Consider the following 26,237-nt stretch of genomic DNA (forward strand, 5'->3'; position numbering starts at 1 on the left):
CCTGACAGCCACAATTTGATACTCTATTTGAATTTCACTCCTTTAGGTACTTCATTCATATGTGTATTCCATATTTGTAGAATCATAGAATATTTGTCCTTTTGTGACTGGCTTGTTTTTCACTTAGCTTAATGAATTCAAGGTTTATTCATGTTGTTTAGTGTGCCAGAATTTCCTTCCTTTTTAAGACTGAATAATATTCCATTATATGTATGAACTACTTTTCTTTATCTGTTCATCCGTTGATATGGATATTTGGATTGCTTCCAGATTTTGGCTGTTGTGAATAATGCTGCTATGAACGTAGGTGTATTAAATATCTCTTCGAATCCTTCAGTTCTTTGGAAGTGCAGTTATTAGATCATGTGGTATTAGTCTATGTTTAATTTTTAAAGGAACAGTCATAGTGTTTTCCACAGTGTCTGTACCATTTTACATTCCCACCAGCAATTCACAAGGTTTCAGTTTATCCATATGCTCACCAATATTTGTTATTTATTTTTTAAGTAATGGCCATCCTAATGGGTTAAGTAGTACCTTATTGTGTTTCGATTGCATTTCCCTAATAAATAGTGATTTCAGGATCTTTCGTGTGCTTTGGATTGATTTTTTTTCTTTCCCTTTTCCCTCCCCTCTGGATTGATGTTTAAATATACTTTAAAAGTTAAACATTCTTTTCTTTTCTTTTCTTTTTTTTTTTTTTTTTTTTTTGAGACAGAGTCTCGCTTTGTTGTCCAGGCTAGAGTGAGTGCCGTGGCGTCAGCCTAGCTCACAGCAACCTCAAACTCCTGGGCTCGAGCAATCCTTCTGCCTCAGCCTCCCAAGTAGCTGGGACTACAGGCATGAGCCACCATGCCCGGCTAATTTTTTTTTTTTTTATATATATATCAGTTGGCCAATTAATTTCTTTCTATTTATAGTAGAGACGGGGTCTCGCTCTTGCTCAGGCTGGTTTTGAACTCCTGACCTTGAGCAATCCGCCCGCCTCGGCCTCCCAGAGTGCTAGGATTACAGGCGTGAGCCACCGCGCCCGGCCTCTTTTTCTTTTTCTTTTTCTTTTTCTTTTTCTTTTTCTTTTTCTTTTTCTTTTTCTTTTTCTTTTTCTTTTTCTTTTTCTTTTTCTTTTTCTTTTTCTTTTTCTTTTTCTTTTTCTTTTTCTTTTTCTTTTTCTTTTTCTTTTTCTTTTTCTTTTTTTTGAGATAGAGTCTCACTCTGTTGCCCGGGCAAGAGTGCCGTGGCATCAGCCTAGCTCACAGCAACCTCAAACTCCTGGGCTCAAGCAATCCTGCCTCAGCCTCCCCAGTAGCTGGGACTACAGGCCATGTGCCACCATGCCCAGCTAATTTTTTCTATATATTTTTAGCTGTCGAAGTAATTTCTTTCTATTTTTAGTAGAGACGGGGTCTCGCTCTTGCTCAGGCTGGTCAAAAGTTAAATATTCTTAACAATGTTGTACATGTATGTTGTAGAAAGTTAGAAAATACAGATATCTACAAATAAAGCAAAACCATGCTATTTCTGTTTTTCAGATATTCTCTATGCATACATATGTGCCATTAGAAAAAAGAGACATCATTCTGTACATAGGCTTTTGTGTCTTTCTTATCTCCCTCTCTCCTTTTCTTTCTTCCTTCCTTTTTTATATAGTTCCATCTTTCCATGTCAATAAAAATTCATTTTCTGTTGTTTTCTTAATTTTTTAATTCATATTTTTGCTCTTTAAATTTCATTTTCTTAATGCCCAGTCCATATTCAAATTTCCCCAATTATTCGTAATTGTTTGTTCTACCTGGTTTATCCAAACTGTGCTTATGCATTGAATCTGGTCCCTTAAGCCATAACTCTAATAATCTAGCATTGCCCACCCTCTTTTTATATCAGCTATAGTCAAGTGCTGAATAATGATGTTTTGATCAACAGTGGACTACATATATGATGGTGTTCCAGTAAGATAATAATGGAACTCAAAAATTGCTCTCACCTAGTCACATTGTAGCACAATGCATTTCTCACTTGTTTGTGGTGATGCTGGTGTAAGCAAAGCTGTGCTGCCAGCTGCCAGTCATATAAAAGTATAGCACGTACAGTTATGTACAATATGTAATACTTGATAATAAAGGAATATGTTACTGGTTTATAATTTTTTATATTATACTTTTAATCATTGCTTAATTAATTAATTTATTTTTGAGACAGGATCTTGCTCTGTTGCCTGGGCTAGAGTGCGGTGGCATCAAAGCTCACCACAACCTCAAACTCCTGAGCTCAAGAGATACACCTGCCTCAGCCTCCCAAGTAGCTAGGACTATAGACATGCATCACCATGCCTGGCTAATTTTTCTATTTTTTGTAAAGAATAGATCTTGCTATGTTGCCGAGGCTGGTCTTGAACTCCTGGCCTCAACCAATCCTCCTACATTGGCCTGCAAAAGTTCTGGGATTACAGGTGTGAGCCACCACACTTGGCCAAGAAAAATATTTTTAAAAATAAATTTATTATAGTCTAAGTGTACATTGTTTATAAAGTGTACAGTAGTATACAGTAATGCCTTAGGTCTTCACATTCACTCACCATTCACCTGCTGATTCACCCAGAGCAACTTCCAGTCTTGCAAGCTCCAGTGCCTTATATAGGCATACCATTAAAAAAAATCTTTTATATCATATTTTGCTGTACTCTTTTGTTGTTGTTGTTGTAGACAGAGTCTCGCTGTGTTACCCAGTGTGGTCTTAAACTTCTGGGCTCAAGGGATCCTCCTGCCTCAGCCTCTCAAGTAGCTGGGGTTACAGACTTGTACCACTGTCACTGTGTCTGGCTTACTGTACCTTTTCTGTGTTTAGATACATAAATACTTAGCATTGAGGCTGGGCGCGGTGGCTCACGCCTGTAATCCCAGCACTCTGGGAGGCTGAGGCGGGCGGATTGCTCAAGGTCAGGAGTTCAAAACCAGCCTGAGCAAGAGCGAGACCCCGTCTCTACTATAAATAGAAAGAAATTAATTGGCCAACTAATATATATAGAAACAATTAGCCGGGCATGGTGGCACATGCCTGTAGTCCCAGCTACTCGGGCGGCTGAGGCAGGAGGATCGCTTGAGCCCAGGAGTTTGAGGTTGCTGTGAGCTAGGCTGACGCCACGGCACTCACTCTAGCCTGGGCAACAAAGCAAGACTCTGTCTCCAAAAAAAAAAAAACAAAAAAAAAAAAAACCAAAAACAACAATACTTAGCATTGCATTATAGTTGGCTGCAGTATTAAATACAGTAACATGCTGTACAGGTTTGTAGCCTGGGAGAAATAAGCTATACCGTGTAGCCTAGGTTTGTAGTAGGCTATACCATCTAGGTTTATGTAAGTACACTGATGTTTGCACAGTGGCAGAATCGCCCAATGATGTGTTTCTCAGAACTTATAATCATGGTTATATGACACATGACTATATATTGAGGCATAATTTATGTACAATAAACTTCACTCATAATGAATATTCCCTTGTAACCACCCACCATAATCAAAGTAAAGAACATCTCCATCACCCTTAAAAATTTCTTTTTGCATCTTTGCAGTCAGTCTCCTCTACTTTGGCTCTATGCAATTACTGATCTCCTTTCTGTCAAGGTAGATTACTTTGCATCTTTTATTTATTTTTTATTTTTTTTTTGAGACAGAGTCTCGCTTTGTTGCCCAGACTAGAGTGAGTGCCGTCGCATCAGCCTAGCTCACAGCAACCTCAAACTCCCGGGCTCAAGCAATCCTCCTGCCTCAGCCTCCCGAGTAGCTGAGATTACAGGCATGTGCCACCATACTTTGCATCTTTTAGAATTTTGAATTTCATATAAATTAACTCATACAGTAGGTACTCTTATGACTGGCTTCTTTCAGCACATTGAGAGTTAGCCATGTTGTACCCCACCATCACATATTTTAGTTACACCATCTTGTTGAATAGTTGGGGGCAGTTTTCTTTGGAAAGTTCTATCTTCTGGCTGTTTTTGTTCTTTAGTGGTCATATAGGCTTTACCACTTGTCCCCTGTATTTCCTGTAGTGGAAGTTACATTTAAAGCCTTCAGGAGGCTGGGCATAATGGTTCACGCCTATAATCTGGGCATTTTGGGAGGGTGAGGCTGGAGGATAACTTGAGGTCAGGAGTTTGAGAGCAGCCTGAGCAAGAACGAGACTGTCTCTACAAAAAAAAAAAGGAAAAGAAAAGAACAGAAAAATTAGCTGGGAGTGGTGGCACATGCCTATGTAATACTAGCTACTGGGGAGGCTGAGGCAGGAGGATCACTTGAGCTGAGGAATTTGAGGTTGCAGTGAGTTATGATGACACCACTGCACTCTAGCCTGGACAACAGGAAGAGACCTTGTCTCAAAAAAAAAAAAAAAAACCTTCAGGAATTCAATTTAAAATATTTTTGGCTAGAACACATCCTTGATGATTTTGTATATTTAATACATCTCATCAATAGATATGTTAGTGATAATAAAATTAATCCATAGCTTTAGGGGGGTAACCATCTGATCCTCCCATTGCACTGCTAGGTTTTCACATTTTAATCTGTGTGGTTTTACATGGGAATGAAAAGATGGCCATTTCTGCATCAATCATACACCTGATATTTTTAACAGTAGTTGATAATCCTTTCTTGAGTCACTGATTAGGAGTTATGAAACAGTTTTCTAAGTCACTCATTCTGTATTCACTGGCTTGTTAAAGGAGAACTTTCCTTATCAACTGAGATTGTTAGCTGAAATACAATTCTTTTTTTTTTTTTTTTTTTTTTGAGACAAGAGTCTCGCTTTGTTGCCCAGGCTAGAGTGAGTGCCGTGGCTTCAGCCTAGCTCACAGCAACCTCAGTCTTCTGGGCTCAGGCGATCCTCCTGCCTCAGCCGCCCGAGTAGCTGGGACTACAGGCATGTGCCACCATGCCCGGCTAATTTTTTCTATATATATTAGTTGGCCAATTAGTTTCTTTCTATTTATAGTAGAGACGGGGTCTCACTCTTGCTCAGGCTGGTTTCGAACTCCTGACCTCGAGCAATCCGCCCGTCTCGGCCTCCCAGAGTGCTAGGATTACAGGTGTGAGCCATAGCGCCCGGCCTGAAATACAATTCTTAATGGAAAGACAGGATAAATACTTAATATTTTCCTTTAGTTACCAATTTTCAAATTAAAGTGTTGATTTTAGTTACTATAATGATAGTGTGTATTTATGCTTACTGTTTTTTGAGTTTTATAATGAAACTTAAATGATAAAACTTTCATTGATATATTAGTATATTCTAATACACTGTAGTCATATTGAGTTTTTTTAAAAAACATGAGTTTATATTGGTATTTCCAATTAAACATTTTGTTTTTTAAATTTTTTATTGTGGTAAAATATGCACAACATAAAATATGCTATTTTAACCATTTTGAAGTGTGCAGTCCAGTGGCTTTACGTACACATTCACATCATTGTGTAACCATCACTACCATCCATCTCCAGAACGTCATCTTTCCCAGCTGAAAATCTGTACCCATTTAGCACTAATTTCCCATTCCCATGGCCACCCAACCACCATTCTACTTTGTCTTTGAATTTGACTCTTCTAGGTACCTTACATATATATTCCATATTAGTGGAATTTTAGACCATTTTTCTTTTTGTGACTGGTTTATTTCACTAAGGATAATGTCTTCTAGGTTCATCCATGTTGTAGCATGTGTCAGAATTTTCTTTTTTTAAGAGTGAATGCCAGTTTTCTGTTGTATGCATGTACCAAATTGTGTTCATCATCTGTTCTTCCATTGATGGACACTTGAGTTGTTTGCACCTTTTGGCAATTGTGAATAATGCTGTTATGAACATAGACATGCAGATACCTGTTCCAGTCCCTGCTTTCACTTTTCTTCTGTATTCTATTAAAAATTTTAAGATTCTGTTTAAAATTTTTTAAATCTTAGTATATAATAGATTTATAGAAAGTTACAAAAATAGAAGCAAGATCCCTTGTATCATTCATTCACTTTCCCCCAATGGTAATATCTGTCATAATTGTAATATAATATCAAGACCAGGAAATTGACATTGGTACAGTCTACATACAGTTCTCCCTTGATATCCAAGTTCCCAGGGAACTGGGACCAGGACCCAGGGATACCAAAATCCATGGATGGATTCCAAGACCCAGGGATACCAAAATCCATGGATGCTTCTGCCCCTTAAATAAAATGGCCTGATATTTATACATAACCTATGTACATCCTCCCATATACTTTAAATCATCTCTAGATGATTATACCTCTGACAATATAAATGCTATGTACATAGTTCTTATATTGTTTTCATTTGTATTTTTTTATTGTTATTTTTCGTTTTTCCCCAAGTATTTTTTTTTAATTTTTTTTATTTTGGCATATTATGGGGGTACAGATTTTAAGGTTTCAATAAATGCCCATTTCCCCCCCTCCCCCCAAAAGTCTGAGTCTCCATCATGACCATCCCCCAGATGGTGCACATCTCACTCATTATGTATGTATATACCCGCCCCCCTCCCCCCTCCCCAATACCCTATTACTGTAGCACCTATGTGTCCACTTAGGTGCTACTCAGTTAATACCAGTTTGCTGGAGAATATATCTGGTGCTTGTTTTTCCATTCTTGGGATACTTCACTTAGTAGTATGGGTTCCAGCTCTAACCAGGAAAATATAAGATGTGCTATATCACCATTGTTTCTTAGAGCTGAATAGTACTCCATGGTATACATATATCACATTTTATTAATCCATTCTTGGATTGATGGGCACTTGGGCTGTTTCCCCAAGTATTTTTGATTTGCATTTGGTTGAATCCAAAGGTGGGGAACTCGTGGATATAGAGGGCTGACTTCAGTTTATTCAGATTTTGCCAGTTATACATACTCATTTTTGTAACTGTGTACATGTATAAGTCTATGCAGTTTTATCATGCATGTAACCACCACCACCAAGATAGAAAACTTTTCTATCATCACAAAGATCCCTTGTGCTACTCATTTATGGTACACTCACCTCCCTCTTATCCCCTTCCCTCTATCTAGTCCCTAATCCCTCTCAACCATTAATATGTTCTTCATAATTTTGTCATTTTCAGGGTGTCATATAAATAGAAATAATACAGTATACAACCTGGTGAGTGGTTTTTTTTTTTCCATTTAGCATAATTCCCTTGAGATCCATCCAAGTTGTTAAATTTCAACAGTTCATTCCTTTCTGTTGCTGAGATGTATTCTAGGTACCAGAGTTTGTTTAACCATTCACTCATTGAAGGATATTTGGGTTTGTATTAGTTTGTTAGGGCTGCCATAACAAAGTATCAAAAACTGGGTGACTTAATCCACAGAAATGTATTGTTCTGGAGGCTGGAAATACAAGATCAAGGAGTTGGCAGGATTGGTTCCTCCTGAAGGCTGTGAAAGAGAATCTGTTTCATGCCTATCCCCTAGCTTTTGGTTGTTGTCTGGCAATCTTGGGTGTTCCTTGGCTTATAGAAGCCTTACCGCCATGTCTGTCTGTACTTTTACGTGATGTTCTCCCTGTGTGCCTGTCTCCAAATTTCCCCTTTTTATAAGGACACCATTCGTGTTGCATTAGGGCCCATTCGAAGTACTTCATTTTAACTTAGTAACTTTCATAAAGACCTTGACTCCAAATAAGATCCAATTCTGAAATACTGAGGTTTAGGACTTCAACATACGAATTTTGGAAGTCACAATTCAACCCCTAACAGAGTTGCTTCTAATATTTTGCTATTACAAATGAAGCTTCTATGAACATTCGTGTACATGTTTTTGTGTGGATGTTGGTTTTCCTTTCTTTGGGATACATGCTCAGGAGTAAGACCACTGATTGTTATGGTAAAAATGTGTATTGTTTTTAAAGAAACTTTTAAGCTCTTTGCTAGAGTGGTTGTATCATTTTACATTTCCACCAGCAGTGTGTAAGAATCAGTTTTGTTGCACCTTTGCTAGCATTTTGGTGTTGTCATTGGTTTTTATTTTGGCAATTCTGATAGGTGTAGTGATACTAGATTGTGGTTTTAATTTGCATTTCCCTCCTTCAATTTTAGCATTTGTTTTTTAAAGTTTTAAGAAAAGAAACTTTTAAGTTTCTTTGCTAATTATTTCTTTTATACTTAAAATCTTGGTTCTCATTAACATGATTACTTATATGGTTTCTCCTATAGTATAAAGAAAATAACTTCAGAAGAAAATAATATTATAACAAACAACAGAACTATTGCATGAAGATAAATTTTCTTATTTTTGTCCTTAGAATTCTTCCCGCTAAGGATAAACAAAGTATTTTGTTCTGAACTCAATATATAAATGCTTTCTCTGTATGCTTATGGTATTTGATGTATACAATTAGGTTTATTTTTTCCAATTAGTTTTTGATTTTAGGAATTATAAAAATTCAGTTTCATTTTTTGAATAAATAATATATTTTCCTAATTCAAAAGTTAAAATTATGTGGAAAACTATATATGGAAGTCTTCCACAGACTCCTGCCTCCTATATTCTTTTTATCATCCTCTCTCCTACAAACATTAAAATGTGTTTCTTATTAATCCTTCCAGTATTTCTTTTTGTGTATACAAATACATCCATTCACACACACATTCTTATTTTACAACTTGTGTGAAAGGTAGCACATTGTTCAACATAATTTGATGGAAACTTTAATATTAAGCACTAGACCTAACAGAAGAATTTCAGAGTTGTGTTAATGCTGTTTTTTATGGTATGAGAGTTGAATCTGCCACAATGACTTCTGAACCATTTCTGATCTACAAGTTATGATCAATTTGAAATAGTAGGTTTACTAGTAACTAAGTTAAAAAGTATATAGCAATGGAGAAACTCTGCTTGTTACTCTGTAACTTGGGACAGAAAAACAGATCAAATATACTTGAATACCTAGTAAGATGTTATGGTTAGGCAAAGCGGGTGGCACATGAATAACCTGTGTGTGGGGACATAATGAAGATAAACATTCAAGTAAAATGATGTGAGTGAAGTTTTGGCAAACATCAGAATAATTTATATGAAGCAGTTGGAGGAAAAAAGTTTTTCCTTCCTTAGTTGGAATTTACTAATCAGGAGAGCTGAGCACAATCATTGGCGGGTGGTGGGGGAAGAGGGAGAGGGAGATTGTTTTTCATGATAAAAAGAGCATTTTGAGTACTGTTGCCAAAGTTAATTATAGAATAAGATGGGAGATCCTTGCATAAGAAGAATCTCCTCATACATGTTGTTTTTAGTGTTGCTGCATTATTTGGCAGATACCTTTTTGTGAAATGGATCATTACAACACATGTTTTTCTGTAGAAAGAATTTTCTAATTGAGAAATTTCTTTCCTCACTAATGACTTAGCAGATAAACCACTGGTACAACAAACTATGTCATAACGGCAAAGCTGCAATAACTATGAATCTAAGGTAGTTTCAAGTTCTCTGAAGTAGAGTATACTTTTAAGACTAAAACATAAAAACATTAGCCCTAGTATATATTTATATTAACTAATATATTCTCAATATTAAATGTTTGCTGACTCATTATTTTGCTTCCTTATTAAGCATCTTGATAGTCCTTTTGGGGATGTTTTGTAAGATGCTTTAATGTATTCATTGTGGTTTAGAAATAAAGTAGTCTGTTGGTCTTTGCTCTAGGAAGGGTTAAAAACTACCATTATCTTAGGACTCAGAGTGAGAGTTGGTCTGTTTAGAAGGCATAGTAAAGTATACTTTATACTCATGGGTATATATAAAGTCATGGAAAATGGAATAGGTTACAGGATAAAATGTGTGCGTGGGGGCCCCTGGTGATATCTAGCACCAGTAATCTAACTATATATGTAGATATCTCTTTTTAGTGGATCATATTTATGTTGTATGCTTCCTCCCCTGAGTTTAATGGAATCAAATGTTGCGTTTTAGAGATCAGTTATTCCTAATTCCTAGTTTCATCAGGAGACCATTTAGTATGCTAACCCTTGAATGGAGCTTGCTTGCATTGCTGCTAGAAGGTTCTTGCTTTTCCCCCTGGCTTTAAGTTTTGTGTTCTTGTCTCATCAGTAACTATGAGACTTGACTTATACCAACACATTTTGAACATGGGAGAGAAATGTTAAACATTTGTAAAATGAATTTCAGTAATAATTTTCATACTCTATGGTGAGTAACTTAAAAAATGTAGCTGGGATTGTTCTCACTCATCCAAGTGCTTCCATGTATTTTGGAACAGCTAGCTGGATTCTTTCTTTTGATTTTTTTTCTGCAAAATTAACATAACTTTTGTGCATTCTAAACCTTATTAAGTAGGAGAAAAAAGTCTGTCAAAATAGATATCAGTTATACAGTGTCTTAATTTATAAAATTACATCTCAAAAGATATCAATAGTTATGTTATATAATACGCTTGTTTAGTAGGAAGGTGTTCTCAAATGATTGATTTTTTGCCTGGCGTCCTCGAACTATGGCCCGCGGGCCACATGTGGGTGTTTTTGCCCGTTTGTTTTTTTACTTCAAAATAAGATATGTGCAGTGTGCATAGGAATTTGTCATAGTTTTTTTTTAAACTATAGTCTGGTCTTCCAATGGTCTGAGGGACAGTGAACTAACCCCCTGTTTAAAAAGTTTGAGGAACCCTGGTCTATACCATATGAGAGAAGCTTGCTTGATAAAAGATTTAAATTTAATTTTTTTTTATCATGGTAAAAAACACTTTGTATATGTGTGGCAGCACAAATACTAAAATTGGAATCATACAGAGAAGATTAGCATGGCCCCTGTGCAAGCATGACATGCTATAAAATTATTTAAAACATAAAATTTACCATCTTAATCATTTTGTAAGCATATAGTTTAGTAGTGTTACCTATATTCATACTATTGTGAAACGGATCTACAGCAATTTTTCATCTTAAAAATTTGAAAGTCTATACCTATCAAACAACTCAACTTTCCTCTGTTCACTCAGTCCCTGGTAACCACCATTATACTTTCTGTTTCTATGAATTTGGCTACTTTAGATACCTCAGAAGCAGAATCATAGTAATTTGGCTTTATGTGACTGGCTTATTTCACTTAGCATAATGTCCTCAGGGCTCATTCATGTTGTAGTGTGTTACCGAATTTCCTTCCTTATTGAACCCGAATAATATTCTATCGTATGTATATACCACGTTTTGTTTATCCATGTATCTGTCAATGTACATTTGAGTTACTTTCACCTCTCTTGGCTAATGTGAATAGTGCTGCTGTGAACGTGGGTGTGCAAATACCTGTTTCAGACCTTGCTTTCAATTCTTTTGAGTACCCAGAAGTGGTATTGCTGGATCATATGGTAGTTCTGGTTTTATTTTGAAAGGAATGTTCCTACTGTTTTCTATAGCAATTGTGCCATTTTACAATCCCATTAACAGTGTACAGGAGTTGTAATTTCCCTACATCCTGGCTAAATAATGTATTCTTTTCTGTTTTTTTTTTTTTTTTTATAGTAACTATCCTAATGGGTGTGAGGTGATATCTTATTCTGGTTTTGATTAGCATTTCTCTGATGATTAGTGATGTTTAGCTTCTTTTTATATGCTGTTGGCCATTTGTATATCATCTTTCCAGAAATGCCTGTGTAAGTCCTTTGCATACTTAAAAAAACCAAAAAATCAAATTTTTTTTTTGAGACCAGGTTTCACTGTGTCACCCAGGCTAGAGTGCAGTGCCCTTATCACAGTTCACTGCAACCTCAAACTCCTGGGCTTGAGTGGTCCTCCTGCCTCAGTCTCCCAAGTAGCTGAGACTACAGACTTGTGTCCCCACACCTGGCTAATTTTTCTATCTTTTGTGGAGATTGAATCTCACTGTTGCTCAGGCTGGGCTCAAACACTTGGCCTGAAGTAGTCCTCTAACCTGGGCCTCTCAAAGTGCTAGGATGACAGGAGTGAACCACTGCACCTGGCCTTAATTTTTGCTTCTTTTGTCTCGTACTTTTTGTGTCATTGAAGAAATCATTGCCAACCGCAGCATCACAAAGGTTTTCCTGTTTTCTTCGAGGACTTTTACAGGTTTAGATCTTACATTTAGGTCTTTATTTTGAATTAGTTCTTGTATATGGTGTACAATAAGGGTCCAACTTTATTTTTCTACAGGTAGATGTCCAGTCACCCCCTCCCCCCACCTCACCATTTGCTTAAGGGACTCTCCTTTCCCCATTAAGTGGTCTTGGGGCCCTTGTTGAAGATCATTTGACCAAATACACAAGGGTTTATGTTTGGGTTCTCTATTCCATTGGTTGGTTGGTTGGTTGGTTGGTCTTTCTTTCTTTATGCTAGTACCTCACAGTTTTTATTACTGTAGCTTTGTATAGTAGGTCCTCACTTAACATTATTGATGAGTTCTTGGAAACTGTGACTTTTAAGTGAAACAACATATAATGAAAACAATTTATGTTTCTCATTAACATTATAACGTTATTCATTCAGGGACCTGATATATATTGTTTTGCTTAAAGTGGTAGTTTCCAAGACCTTATCCTTGCTGTTAAGTGAGAACTCTTTATAGTAAGTAATGTTTTGAAGTTAGGACATGTGAGTCCTCTAAGGAGTCCTTAGAGGAGTCCTCTAACAAAGGAGTCCTCCTTTGTTCTTCCTACCAGAATTGTTTGGACTATCCAGAGTCCCTTGGGATTCCATATGAATTTCAGGATGAATTTTTCTGTTTCTGTGAAAAAAATGCTATTGTGATTTTGATAGGGATTGCATTGAATCTGTAGAATCCTTTGGGTAGTATAGACATCATAACAATAGTTAAGTCTTCCAATTCATGAAGACAAGATGTTTTTCTATTTATTTGTGTCATGTTTAATTTCTTTCAGCAATATTTTGTGGTTTTCAATGTACGAGTCTTCTAGCTCCTTGGTTAGGTTTATTCTTTATTATTTTATTCTTTTTGATGCTGTTGTAAATGTAATTGTTTTCTTAATTTACTTTTGAGATTGTTCATTTTTATTGTTTAGAAGTACAACGGAATTTTTGCATGTTGATTTTGTGTCCTGCAACTTTACTGAATTTGTTTTAGTTCTAACAGTTTTTTATCTGTGGGTTTTCTACATACAGATCGTCATCTGGGAACAGAGATCATTTTTATTTCTTCCTTTTTAACTTTAATGCCTTTTATATTATATTTTTATTGCCTAATTGCTTTGGCTAAGACTTCCAATCAAATGTTGAATAGCAGTGGTGAGAGTGGGTATCCTTGCCTTGTTTCAGATTGTAGAGGAAAAGCTTTCAGTCTTTTACCATTGAGTATGATGTTAGCTGTGGGCTGTTCATAAATGACCTTTTTAATGTAGAGATAATGTCTTAGTCCATTTTTTGTTGCTTATAACAGAATACCCGAAACTGGGTAATTTATAAAGAAAAGGAATTTATTTCTTATAGTTTTAGAGGCTTAGAGGTCCATGGTTGAGGGCCACATCTGGTGAGGGCCTTTTTGTTAGTGGGAATTCTCTGTAGGGTCCCTAATGAATCAGGGCATTACATGGCAGGGGGGCTGGGTGTGTCTAACTCAGGTCTCTTCCTGTTTTTCTAAAGCCACTGGTCCTACTCCCAAGATAACCTATTTATCCATTAATCTATTATGCCATTAGTCCCCAAGTAGATTAATCCATTCATGAGGGCAGAGTGCTCATGACCAAATCACCTCTTAAAAGGCCTGCCTCCCAGTACTGCCACATTGGGTATTAAATTTCCACATGCCTTTCAAAGGGGGCAATCAAACAATAGCAAGTAGTTTTCTTCTAGTTCTAATTTGTTGACTGTTTTTATAGTGAAAGGGTTCTGAATCTTGTCAAATGCTTTTTCTGCATCAGTTAAGACAATGATGTGGTTTTTGTCCTTCATTCTGTTAATGTCCTGTATTATGTTGGTTTTTATATGTTGCACCAGCCTTGCATTCCAGGAATATATAAATCTCACTGGGTCATGGTGTATTTTATAATCTTTTTTATGTGCTCATGAATTTTGTTTTGCTATTATTTTGTTAAGGATATTTGCATCAGTATTTGTCAGGGATATGGGTCTGTTGTTACCACTGTGTGGAATTATCAAATGAAGAATCAGACTCTTAGATCTGAAGTAAAAATTGGCAAGTAACTCTACTGTATTCACAAACTGAATTGTGAAAGCATATTTGATTCTGAACTTGAATATGAATATAAGTCAAGCCTATGAATTGTGTACTGTGATTGTAGACAAAAGGATTAGTGGGTTATATTAAGTGGCTGGTTATGTGAGATATTTTAATAAGGTCTTAACTAATCAGAAGAGAAAGGAACAAAAAAATTGGGTATGTGACAGGTATGTTCTGTTGTGTGGTCATACTAAATTTAAAAAATGGGGTATTGTGCTTATTAGTCACTACAGCTCTAAATTTTAGTTTAAAATTTTCCATTACCCTCCATAAAGCGATTTTATACTTTTTTATTGTTTTTAACTTACTGAATTTTATTTGGCTACAGTTGTATCTCCATCTTAAAGCAAATTATTAATAAACACTCAATATTTCATTTAGAACTTTTTACTACCTTGTATAAATAAATGTGGACGCTTTTGATGTAATCTATTGAGCACATGACATGAAAATTTAGACTTCCCCTGAAATCCAAACAGAATTATCCTGTCTTGGTCTACTTTGCTATGGAATTTGCCTTGATATCTGCCATTGCTTGAAGTTTGCCAATGAGCCAATGATGCCCAGTGAGAAATGGTATTGATGGTAATAACATTGTGCTTACATCATGTGGTATAACATTTATGAGTGTTAACACATGAATTTAGCTGTGTAAATTTTATTTTCAGATATAGATACTCACCAGTTAATTGGGTCTCACCTTAAATGTTGATAGACACTACACCCAGTTGTAGTTAACCTATTGTGATGTTTTACCATTTAGGACATAGGGAGTTGTGTTAATGGGAGATGTATAGATATAAAATTAAGTCAATACATAAAGCTAAATGTTGAGTTATTATTCAGATGTAAGTGAGATATGAAGTTAAGGCATTGGCCGGGCGTGGTGGCTCACGCCTGTAATCCTAGCACTTTGGGAGGCCGAGGCGGGCGGATTGCTCAAGGTCAGGAGTTCGAAACCAGCCTGAGCAAGACCCCGTCCCTACCAAAAATAGAAATAAATTAATTGACCAACTAAAAATATATATACAAAAAATTAGCCGGGCATGGTGGCGCATGCCTGTAGTCCCAGCTACCCGGGAGGCTGAGGCAGGAGGATCGCTGAGCCCAGGAGTTTGAGGTTGCTGCGAGCCAGGCTGACGCCATGGCACTCACTCTAGCCTGGGCAACAAAGTGAGACTCTGTCTCAAAAAAAAAAAAAAAAAAAAGAGTTAAGGCATTGACAACACTTTTAAAAATTATTAGCTGCTGTTTTGCTGTTTATTTAGAATAGAGCCAGATGATGTCTAGTCAACTGCAGCTTATAGGGCAGACTAGAGAATTAGCAGATGTGGAATCTGAGAGTGAGTATGTATCCAGTATGTTAGCTATCATATGGTATCCAGTGTCAAGCAGCAGCTAGTGTCAGTATGGTCAGACCGATGACAGGAGAACAATATTTGTGGCATTCAGGTTAGAGCAACTCAAGAGACAGACTCTAGTTCCTGGGATCGGGTAGAAGACGTGGAACAGCAAGAACATGTTAGACCCAGGGTATGATTTTGGGGTGATTTAGGTACAGGTTACAACTGAGTAAAGTTGATAGAGTACTAGGTCTGCAGGAATAAAGCAGAAGCCTTTTCTTCTGCAACCCCCCCCCCCACTGGTTAGTATTTATTTGTTGCTAAGTTCACAAGTGCATGCTAGATTTTTTATTTTTATTTTTTAACAGAAATCAGAACTGATAGTCAAGAACTAGGGCAGGCTGAATATGTAGGTTGGGCCAGGTGATCTCAATTTTGGTGAGGGCTTGAATCATATTTTGAAAGTGTTGGTGAATGTTGGTAGACAAGGAAACTAGGAAGATTGCTGAGCACCTCTTATCGTACACTTAAAAATAGGAAGGGAACAGGTAAATGTTTCCAGTTCTGTCTGGCTTTAGTTTCTGGCAGTCTGTAGTGATGGTGTATCTGTAGACTGCCCCAGCTTGCTCCTTCCCCTCTTCCTGAAAGTAAAAGTTATTTTTGAAGTGTTTTAGCCTTAGGCATGTTCAATTTGTCTGCTTAGTTATTTTAGAAGGGCCTTTACTTTTGGCCTCTCTCCCTTCTTCTTTAAAGTTTCTGACTGCAAAAATGAACTTATCCTACAGTTAGTTAGGAAAAGTAGACAGGGTCATTAATTTTCTTATATATGCGGATTTCTTCCAGGCACACCCTTCTAGGTTACTTATTTCTGCACTAGAGCAGGACTACCATTAGGAATTCTTTAGGACTTCATCCAGGTTTGTGGAAGAGAAAAGATGTTTGCGAACGATATGTGTAGTAGCTGTGGTATGAGTGTTATCAAGGAACTTTTAGCTTAAGATTTTATTACTGGTCTGAGTACACATGATCATTGCTTGATTTGTTATTCTTTTCGCCATGTCGTTTACTCAAAAGACTTAGCACAAATTAGGGATATCAAAAGAGGGAGGAAAAATATCTTTTGGGAAAGGAGAATTTTTTTAAAGGTTATTAATCATCAAAGGGGCAGTAGGGTTTTTTTTTTTTCTCTTTTTGAAGATAGGTATTTATGTCTAAATTTTGGATGAGCTGTTTATTTCTTACACTGTGGATTAAAATTGCCATGTATCATTTGACGTAGAAATGCTACTATCCTGTTTTGATCAAATGTACTGTTGCAGGAACTAGTTTACCTTTTAGCAGTGAGAACCTCAGACTAAATGACAGACTTGTCTGCTGTCTCCTGAAAGAGTACTTAGGCCAATAAAAGGAACATACCCTTGGGTCCTGTTGTCAGGAGTCTGTAAGAACAAAGTTTCTGTTCCCTGCTAATCTTGAGTAGGCAAACATAATGAAGACAGTTTTATGGTAGAACTCAGTTTTTCATATGTTTATTAACTTTATAAGATCATGGACATGAAATATGAATAAATTTTAACAAACAGCATAGTTTTGAGTTTTATATCATAATCCCTCAGGTAGTTCAGGTTTTTATAGAGTACATTGAAAACTAATAGCCCCCATAATTTACTTTTTTTGTTAATAGTAAGATCGTAAATTAAAATTTTAAAGCTCATCCACATTTTCACCACCCTGATATGTTAACTGATTTCCTTTGCTTTTTTTATTGTTAATATTACATCCAAATGTATGGTTTTTAACATATATTTTACCCACATTGGTACACAGTCATAAATAGTGTCATTGTATGAATGTTATATTAGTTACATTGATATACTGTCTCTTAATGCATGATTGGACATTTGGGTAATTCCTAATCTTTAATATTTCTGTTATAATGATGGTGGCATTTTAGAAGGGTGTAGACATTTCCTGGATGTGATCTATTATAGGTGGAAGTATGTGAGCCTTTGGGGAGGAGTGTTAAGATAAGGGAATGGCATGTGGTGTATGAATGTGCCAGTTTTTAGTAGTTGAATATTTCTACATTTTTAGTGAGAGAATTAACAAACCATCTACTTAAGTGCCACCTCCTACCTGTATTCTTCAATAGCTTATGGATTCCAAAGAATCTTATTAGTGATGGCTTTGCAGCTTTTTATTTTTTGTCTTGAGACTGCTTCAGATTGAGTTAAAAGACCTGTAAAATAATCATTCTTTTAGCAAAAAGAGAAAAAAAAAAAGATTACCTTAAGATTTTAAAACAATATCAAAGAAAGATATCAGGATGTTTTGTGTATGCTTTTATTCTGGGGGGGGTAATTTTAATGAATTTAGCAACTCATTTTTCAGAGTTAAAGATGCAAACGTATTTCCCAAGTCAGTTGAGACAAAAAATAAAAAAAGACAAAAGATGCAAACATAATCATAATTTTTGCATGTTTGTATCAATATGCAATAGTAATAGGTATCTGATGGGTGTTTAGAAGTAGAAGAAAATTTTTTTTTTTACCGAATTTAATTTGTAATCTAAACTTTGAGCAACAGGCCAAAGACACATACTAATTATAATAACTTGAAAAGTTATGGTGATTAAATTTCAGCTTTTATATCTGTTTTTATCAAAAGCAATGCTCCTGGCCGGGCGTGGTGGCTCACGCCTGTAATCCTAGCACTCTGGGAGGCCGAGGCGGGCGGATTGCTCAAGGTCAGGAGTTCAAAACCAGCCTGAGCGAGACCCCGTCTCTACCATAAAAATAGAAAGAAATTAATTGGCCAACTAATATATATAATATAAAAATCAGCCGGGCATGGTGGCTTGTGCCTGTAGTCCCAGCTACTCGGGAGGCTGGGGCAGGAGGATCGCTTGAGCCCAGGAGTTTGAGGTTGCTGTGAGCTAGGCTGACACCACGGCACTCACTCTAGCCTAAGCAGGAAAGCAAGACTCTGTCTCAAAAAAAAAAGCAATGCTCCTAAGAGTATTTTACTTGAATTTCATGTTTAAAATTAAAACTATATGATCACTTATTACTTTCTAATCCAGTAATTATAAATGAATGGCAACATACTATACATGTGAACCTAAGGAAAATGGTTTTACTTTATTTATTTGTTTTTTGAAATGGGGTCTTGTTCTGTTGACCATGCTGGAATGCAGTGGCACTAACATGTAGCTTATTGTAACCTAGTCCTCCTCTGTTGAAGTCGTCCTCCTGACTTAACCTCCCCAGTAGCTAGGACTACTGGTGCATGCCACTATGCCGGGCTAATTTTAAAATTTTTTTGTAGAGAGATCTTGCTATGTTGCCCAGGCTAGTCTCTAATTCCTGTCCTCAAGGAATCCTCCCACCTCAGCATCCCAAAGTGCTGGGATTATAGGCGTGAGCCACCATGCTCAGCCTGGTTTTACTATTCAACCTGTCTACAAATGTGATTGTTTAATTTTCAGTAAGGAGAAGCAGAAGCTAGTTGTTGTTGCGAAAGTTTTTTCCCAAAAGGAAAATAGTGATTGAGACTTACTTTTATGTTTTATCCTCCAAAGCTGTTGGAATGTTAATAACTTATAGTAGTTACAGAGAATTGGTACATGTGAGAGACCTCAAAGTTTTCCTTGACACTAGGTAAGAGCTCCACCTTGTGATCTTTGAGCATATTTTTAAAAAAGTTAATAACCTACTGTAGTCCAGATATGGTGTGGTAAGTTTGATTTTTAAACTCTTATTTGAACATAACATAATTTTTATAGTTTTTAGTTTCCCAATTTAGGTCAAATGGTATTAAGCACATTTGAAAATGATGTGAAATTTTTAATTTAAGTCTTTGGGGAAAACAAACTATATATATGCATCTGTAGATATTTAAAATAAAAACGTAAATATTCTTAGCTCTTCATATGGATTAAAGTTTATATTCTTTTAAAAAACCTAATGCCAATTTATCCTTTGTGTTCTTTCCTTTTTAAATTACAAAGCAACTTTAATATTTACAATTTTTGTTGAGCTATCATAAACAGTTTTGATGAAAAATTAGTTGTTTAGACAATGATTAAAATAGCAGAAGCCCAAATACATGGAATTTAGCATTCTTACGTTTAATAATATTAGGTGACTATAAGAGGTAGGTGCTTTCTAGTAGAAATAAATGTTTTCACATTTCTCATATAGGTAGTAAGGGCAAGAATCATCATTCTCCTGTTTATGACAGTATTCTCTTTGGCCAGCACATGTGCCAAACACAATTGTTTGGCACATGGTAAATATTTTTACTTGGATGGATTTTTAAAAAACAAATATTTAACCGTGGTATGGAAATGACCAGTTCAATAATGTTTTTCTAAGTCTGTCAGATCATGACACAATATTTTTTCTTTTTAAAAATAGTTTTTTTTTTTAATTTTTCTTTTAAAAATATAGTGTTTGCTTTGGTTTCATATTAACCAAGTACATGTTAGTATAGCCTATGCTGTGCAATATAATTTGACCTGGTAAGACTTCTTTCTTTTACACTAGAAATTAATTTTGTGCTATTCACGATAATGTCGTATATCACACAGTATTTTGCTTAGTGCTCCTTGCTTTTCAGAGCTGATACATTCTTTATGTTCCTCATCTGTAATTTCTTAGGAGACTGCGTTTATGAAATATCTTTAAAGTTTGTGTAAAAACTATATTGAAAGAAAGCAGTAAGTTTGGTTTTTATGAAATGCTCAGAGAGGCAGACAGACAGACGTGCCAAGGATCTCATGGCCAATTTATTTCCATCTTGCCATCTGGATGACCTGACCTGTTGGTTAGAATTTATTAGATCTGTGCCTCTCCTATTCCCTTTAAAAAAATAAAATAGTTTTCTTTCTAAAATAAATTAGCATTTTAGGAGGTAAAGGCATATCCTACATATCATAACAAGCCTCAGAACTCTGGTGTACTACTTGGGCAATTCCTTGTGTTAACTATGAATAAAGCCAGACTGACAATTAGTGGTCTTGGAGGGGAATAGTCCTGGTACAGTGACTTAGGGCCTTCTCCTTTCAAGACAATATTAACAGTTATAGCTAAAGATTTTGCAATCTCAGTATCTTTCAGAAAAAAAATAAACTCAGTGGTGGTATATATAATTCTTGATTGTTCATGGTTAATTTGTGGATTATTCATTCTTGTTTCTCTTATTACCTCATTTATACATTTTTGTGAACAAAAACTAGTATTTTACTTTAGCTTTACTAGAGTAAGCTGGGAAATGCAGTATTTTGAATTTCTGTATTTTAAATATTATTAGCCATTTATGTTTTTTAGAGATTTAAGTTAATAGAAAACTTGAGCTGTTTATTATGTGATGTCTACTTCATTGGAAGAGATCATTAGGAGTTTGTAAATATGTTATATTTGAGCATTTATTATTTATTTGATATATTTGGTCTTATCTACTTTTTCATCAGGTGGCCACCAAGTACTAAATTTACTTGGAAATAAAAGAAAAAATAACAGAAAGAAAATTATAAAAAGAAAAGTAAAGATAAGACTAAGAGCTTTGGACCTTAGCTTTAGCCTGTTTTCTCCTCCTTATAGACTGATCATTTGCTTTTAGATCATTCTATCTTTTAGGAAATGTATCTTTGACCTTCAAAATTAAAAATAATACCCTTTCTATGGCCAGACATGTATTTACTTTGGTCACAAATGGCATTCATCTATTGTCCATATGACATTATTGGTGTTTAAATTGATTGTAAGTTCCTTGAGGGAGGAATAGATTAAATCTAATGTTTTTTCCTCTTCTCTTTTCAACACAGTGTGGTGTTATCATGAAGTGTTTATTTATTTAACGTCAGGCTTTGGAATGTATGTTTCCTCTAGGGTAGAAGAACCTGTTTTTAAAGTGTTTTAAAATTATACCTTAGGTTTTTTATTAGCTCCTTTTAACTGTATCTGTACACCATCAGCAAAAGCTATAAATTTTCAGGCATATCGTATTATGGTTTAACATTGTCACAGGGATTGCAGGGCCAGTGAAAAATTCCCATCCTGTTCCTATTTAGGTTAGGATGTATTAATGTATATACATAGAGCTAGGCTAGAGAATCATAAGAAATTTTAAAAATAATAGTTATACAAGCTTCCTTTTTTCCTATGTGTCATTACTGTGGGGCTGCAAGAGTTGTAACAAATCCATATCTAGAAAAAGCAGTCAAATGCAGGGGAGCAAAATCCTTAGTTACCAAAATAAGGCAGGCACTGGGCAATTTCACTTTTGGGTATGCATATCTCTTCCCAATATTTTTGGTGTGTTTATAATAAATATGTTATTTTCTCCTTTTTAAAGGAGTTATATGTCTTAGAAGAAAGAAGCAAACCGTCATTTTGCACACGTAAATATATGAATATATTTCTGACATTGAGGTGTTCCAGAAGATGATAAAGAAATGATAGCAGCTCCAGAAATACCAACTGATTTTAATCTTCTACAGTAAGTAAATTATATTATGATAATTTTTAAATACCCCTTTTTCCTCTCAAAATGGGAAATGTATTAACTTGAGTTAAGTTCAGTTCTGCTTGGCCGGGCATGGTGGCTCACGCCTATAATCCTAGCACTCTGGGAGGCTGAGGCAGGAGGATCCCTTGAAGTTAGGAGTTTAATACCAGCCTAAGCAAAAGCAAGACCCGGCCTCTACCAAAAATAGAAAAAATTAGCCAGGTGTAGTGGTGGGCACCTGTAGTCTCAGCTACTCTGGAGGCTGAGCCAGGAGGATCACTTGAACCCAGGAGTTTTAGGTTGCAGTGAGCTATGATGATGCCACTGTACTCTACCTAAGGTGTCGGAGTGAGACTCTCAAAAAAATTTTTTTTACTTCTGCTTGAGAAGATCTAATATTTGCCATAGCATTTATACTTTGAAGCAGTTTATATCAACACTCATTGACCTCTGTAATAGTAATTATTCCCTACTTCTTTGGTGCTATGTTTTAAATTTATTTTTTAATTTATATACTGCACAAATTATTTTTTCTGTGTAGTTCTGAGTCTATACTTGACAACAACTGCTTTGAGGGAGCATCACGAGATTCTTAAAAAATTAAGTTTTCTCATTAGTGAGCAATATATACCATGAAGTAGTATTTAGGATGTAAAGTCAGGTTTTTGTTATAAATTCAAATGGTAATAGACTAAAAACAAATGTAGGAGGGTAGAACATGCAGCCCATAATTTTTGCAAAAACAGGTTACATGCATGATTGATTGATAAAGTGATTTCAACATAGATACCGTCTTTACCCTCTTATTAAAAGCTACCTATTAAAAAAAAAGCTACCTATACTCATTAGTCAACTTTTATTCTAAGTGTTCCTTGGATTTTGATATAAGAAAGATTTTGAACTACCATATGTAACAATGACATTCATATTAAGCTATAGTTTCATAAGGTGCCTCAGTGAAAAGTGAACTTTAAACTGCCTGCGAATCCCTTTAACTTTAACACACACACACACAAACACACAGTATAACTCCACCACCCACCCCGCATTGTATTTCCATGAGACTTGATTTGATGAGAGTTTGGTTGCTACAAATTTTGAAGACAATGGATAGACCCCATTGTACATAATGGCAGCCAGTGTCTGCTTTTGATGTTTTGCAGATTTTCATATTTTTAGTAATTTTGTTATCTTTAGTGGAGCTTTGGTGGAGTCTACTGGGATCAAAGACATTAAGGTTCCCCCCAAACAGTATCTTTAATAGGATTTTTTTTTTTTTTTTGAGACAGAGTCTCACTTTTGTTGCCCTGGCTAGAGTGAGTGCCGTGGCGTCAGCCTAGCTCACAGCAACCTCAAACTCCTGGGCTCAAGCGATCCTACTGCCTCAGCCTCCCAAGTAGCTGGGACTACAGGCATGCACCACCATGCCCAGCTAATTTTTTGTATATATATTTTTAGTTGGTCAATTAATTTCTTTCTATTTTTAGTAGAGACGGGGTCTCGCTCAGGATGGTTTCGAACTCCCAACCTCGAGCAATCCGCCCGCCTCGGCCTCCCAGAGTGCTAGGATTACAGGCGTGAGCCACCGTGCCCGGCCTTTAATAGGATTTTATGTATTCCAGTTCTTTATTTGAAAAAGTTATTTATTACCTTGGTCAAAAATACTAAATGCCTGCTGTATACAGGAACATTGTATTAGATTCTGCGAGGAATTAAGTTAGATATTTCTGCCACCTTTATGAGCTCATAGTTTAAAGATATAAAGAGAAGATTATGAAATTTCTTAAATACATTAAGAATATATAGACAATTTACGCTTTGTATGGAACCAAAGAAGACCCCGAATATCAAGAGCAATTCTAGGCAACAAAAACAAATTGGGAGGCATTGATATGCCAGATATCAAACTATACTACAAAGCTGTAGTAATTAAAACAATATGGTATTGGCACAAAAATAGGAATATTGACCAGTGGAACAGATGTGAGAATCCTGATATAAAACCATCCTCGGCCGGGCGTGGTGGCTCACGCCTGTAATCCTAGCACTTTGGGAGGCCGAGGCGGGTGGATTGCTCAAGGTCAGGAGTTCGAAACCAGCCTGAGCGAGACCCTGTCTCTACCAAAAATAGAAATAAATTAATTGACCAACTAAAAATATATATACAAAAAAAAAAAAATTAGCCAGGCATGGTGGCGCATGCCTGTAGTCCCAGCTACTCGGGAGGCTGAGGCAGTAGGATCGCTGAGTCCCGGAGATTGAGGTTGCTGTGAGCCAGGCTGACGCCACGGCACTCACTCTAGCCTGGGCAACAAAGTGAGACTCTGTCTCAAAAAAAAAAAAAAAAAAAAAAAAAAACCATCCTCATATAGCCATCTAATCTTTGACAAAGTAGACAAAAACATACGCTGGGGAAAAGAATCCCTTTTCAATAAATGGTGCTGGGAAAACTGGATAGCCACTTGTAGAAGGTTAAAACAGGACCCACACCTTTCACCTCTCACAAAAATCAACTCACGCTGGATAACAGACTTAAATCTCAGGTGTGAAACCATTAGAATTCTAGAGGAAAATGTTGGAAAGACTCTCCTAGACATCGGCCTAGGCAAAGAGTTTATGAAGAAATCCCCAAAGGCAATCAAAGCAGCAACAAAAATAAATAAATGGGACATGATCAAACTACAAAGCTTCTGCACAGCCAAAGAAACAGTCATGAAAGTAAACAGACAACCTACAGAATGGGAGAAAATTTTTGCATCCTACGTATCCGATAAAGGGCTGATAACTAGAATATACTTAGAACTCACGAAAATCAGCAAGAAAAAATCAAATAACCCTATTAAAAAGTGGGCAAAGGACTTGAACAGAAACTTTTCTAAAGAAGACAGAAGAATGGCCAACAAACATATGAAAAAATGCTCAATATCCCTAATCATCAGGGAGATGCAAATCAAAACTACAATGAGATATCACTTAACTCCAGTGAGAATGGCCTTTATCAAAAAGTCTCCAAATAACAAATGCTGGCGTGGATGTGGAGAGAGAGGAACACTCCTACACTGCTGGTGGGACTGCAAACTAGTTCAACCTCTGTGGAAAGCAATATGGAGATACCTTAAAGCGATACAAGTGAATCTACCATTTGATCCAGCAATCCCATTGCTGGGCATCTACCCAAATGATCCAATGACACTCTACAAAAAAGACACCTGCACTCGAATGTTCATAGCAGCACAGTTCATAATCGCAAGGCTGTGGAAACAGCCCAAGTGCCCATCAATTCAAGAATGGATTAATAAAATGTGGTATATATATACCATGGAGTACTATTCAGCTCTAAGAAACAATGGTGATATAGCACATCTTATATTTTCCTGGTTAGAGCTGGAACCCATATTACTAAGTGAAGTATCCCAAGAATGGAAAAACAAGCACCAGATATATTCTCCAGCAAACTGGTATTAACTGAGTAGCACCTAAGTGGACACATAGGTACTACAGTAATAGAGTATTGGGGAGGGGGGGAGGGGGGGCGGGTATATACATACATAACGAGTGATAGGCGCACCATCTGAGGGATGGTCATGCTGGAGACTCAGACTTGTGGGGGGAGGGGGGGCAGGGCATTTATTGAAACTTTAAAATCTGTACCCCCATAATATGCCGAAATAAAAAAAAAAGATAAAAAAAAAGTTTGTATAATGGACTAGACTGTTCACTATTAGAATATCTTGAATAATTAGAGCTTGAAATAGGATAAAAGGAAATTGATATGGAGGTAGAATAGACCTAGTATTTGATTGGGTATGTTGGGTGCGGGGAGGACAGTAAAGCGGATTGGAAGATTCGGTCATGTGATTGATGATTCAAGCCACTAAATGGTTAACACAATATGCTCCATAAGCATATATTTTATTTCACATGGGATATAGGATAGTTTTTTTGGTGGTGTTTTTTTTTTTTTTTTTAATCTTATAAACACAGGAAAGTGTTGAAGAAAGACAACAGAATGTTTCCTCTCTTGGAGGTATTTTAGACTCTCTTCTGATTACTCACTCCAGCTTTCTTGAAAAGGTTTTTCAGTTAGTAATTATACCTTTAGTAGCTCATTCTTTTAGTTGGGATAGCCTGGAGATTAGGATTAAAAGTGTAATTGAACCTTTGATT

General features: G+C 36.2%; 1 protein-coding gene and 1 pseudogene across 7 annotated transcripts in view; both read left to right on the forward strand.

Moving 5' to 3' along the window:
- STAG2 (STAG2 cohesin complex component) overlaps nt 1-26,237 on the forward strand; it is a 139,469-nt gene that overhangs the window by 31,648 nt on the left and 81,584 nt on the right. For all 7 annotated transcript variants that reach the window (XM_075999193.1, XM_075999189.1, XM_075999196.1 and 4 more), the window contains one exon: nt 21,918-22,061. In XM_075999193.1, the coding sequence (XP_075855308.1) occupies nt 22,018-22,061 (44 nt within the window). In that variant the 5' untranslated portion in view covers nt 21,918-22,017. The remainder of the gene's footprint in view (nt 1-21,917; nt 22,062-26,237) is intronic.
- LOC142866059 (uncharacterized) lies at nt 10,763-10,862 on the forward strand (annotated as a pseudogene).

Source organism: Microcebus murinus, chromosome X (assembly GCF_040939455.1).
Source record: "Microcebus murinus isolate Inina chromosome X, M.murinus_Inina_mat1.0, whole genome shotgun sequence".
NCBI lineage: Eukaryota > Metazoa > Chordata > Mammalia > Primates > Cheirogaleidae > Microcebus > Microcebus murinus.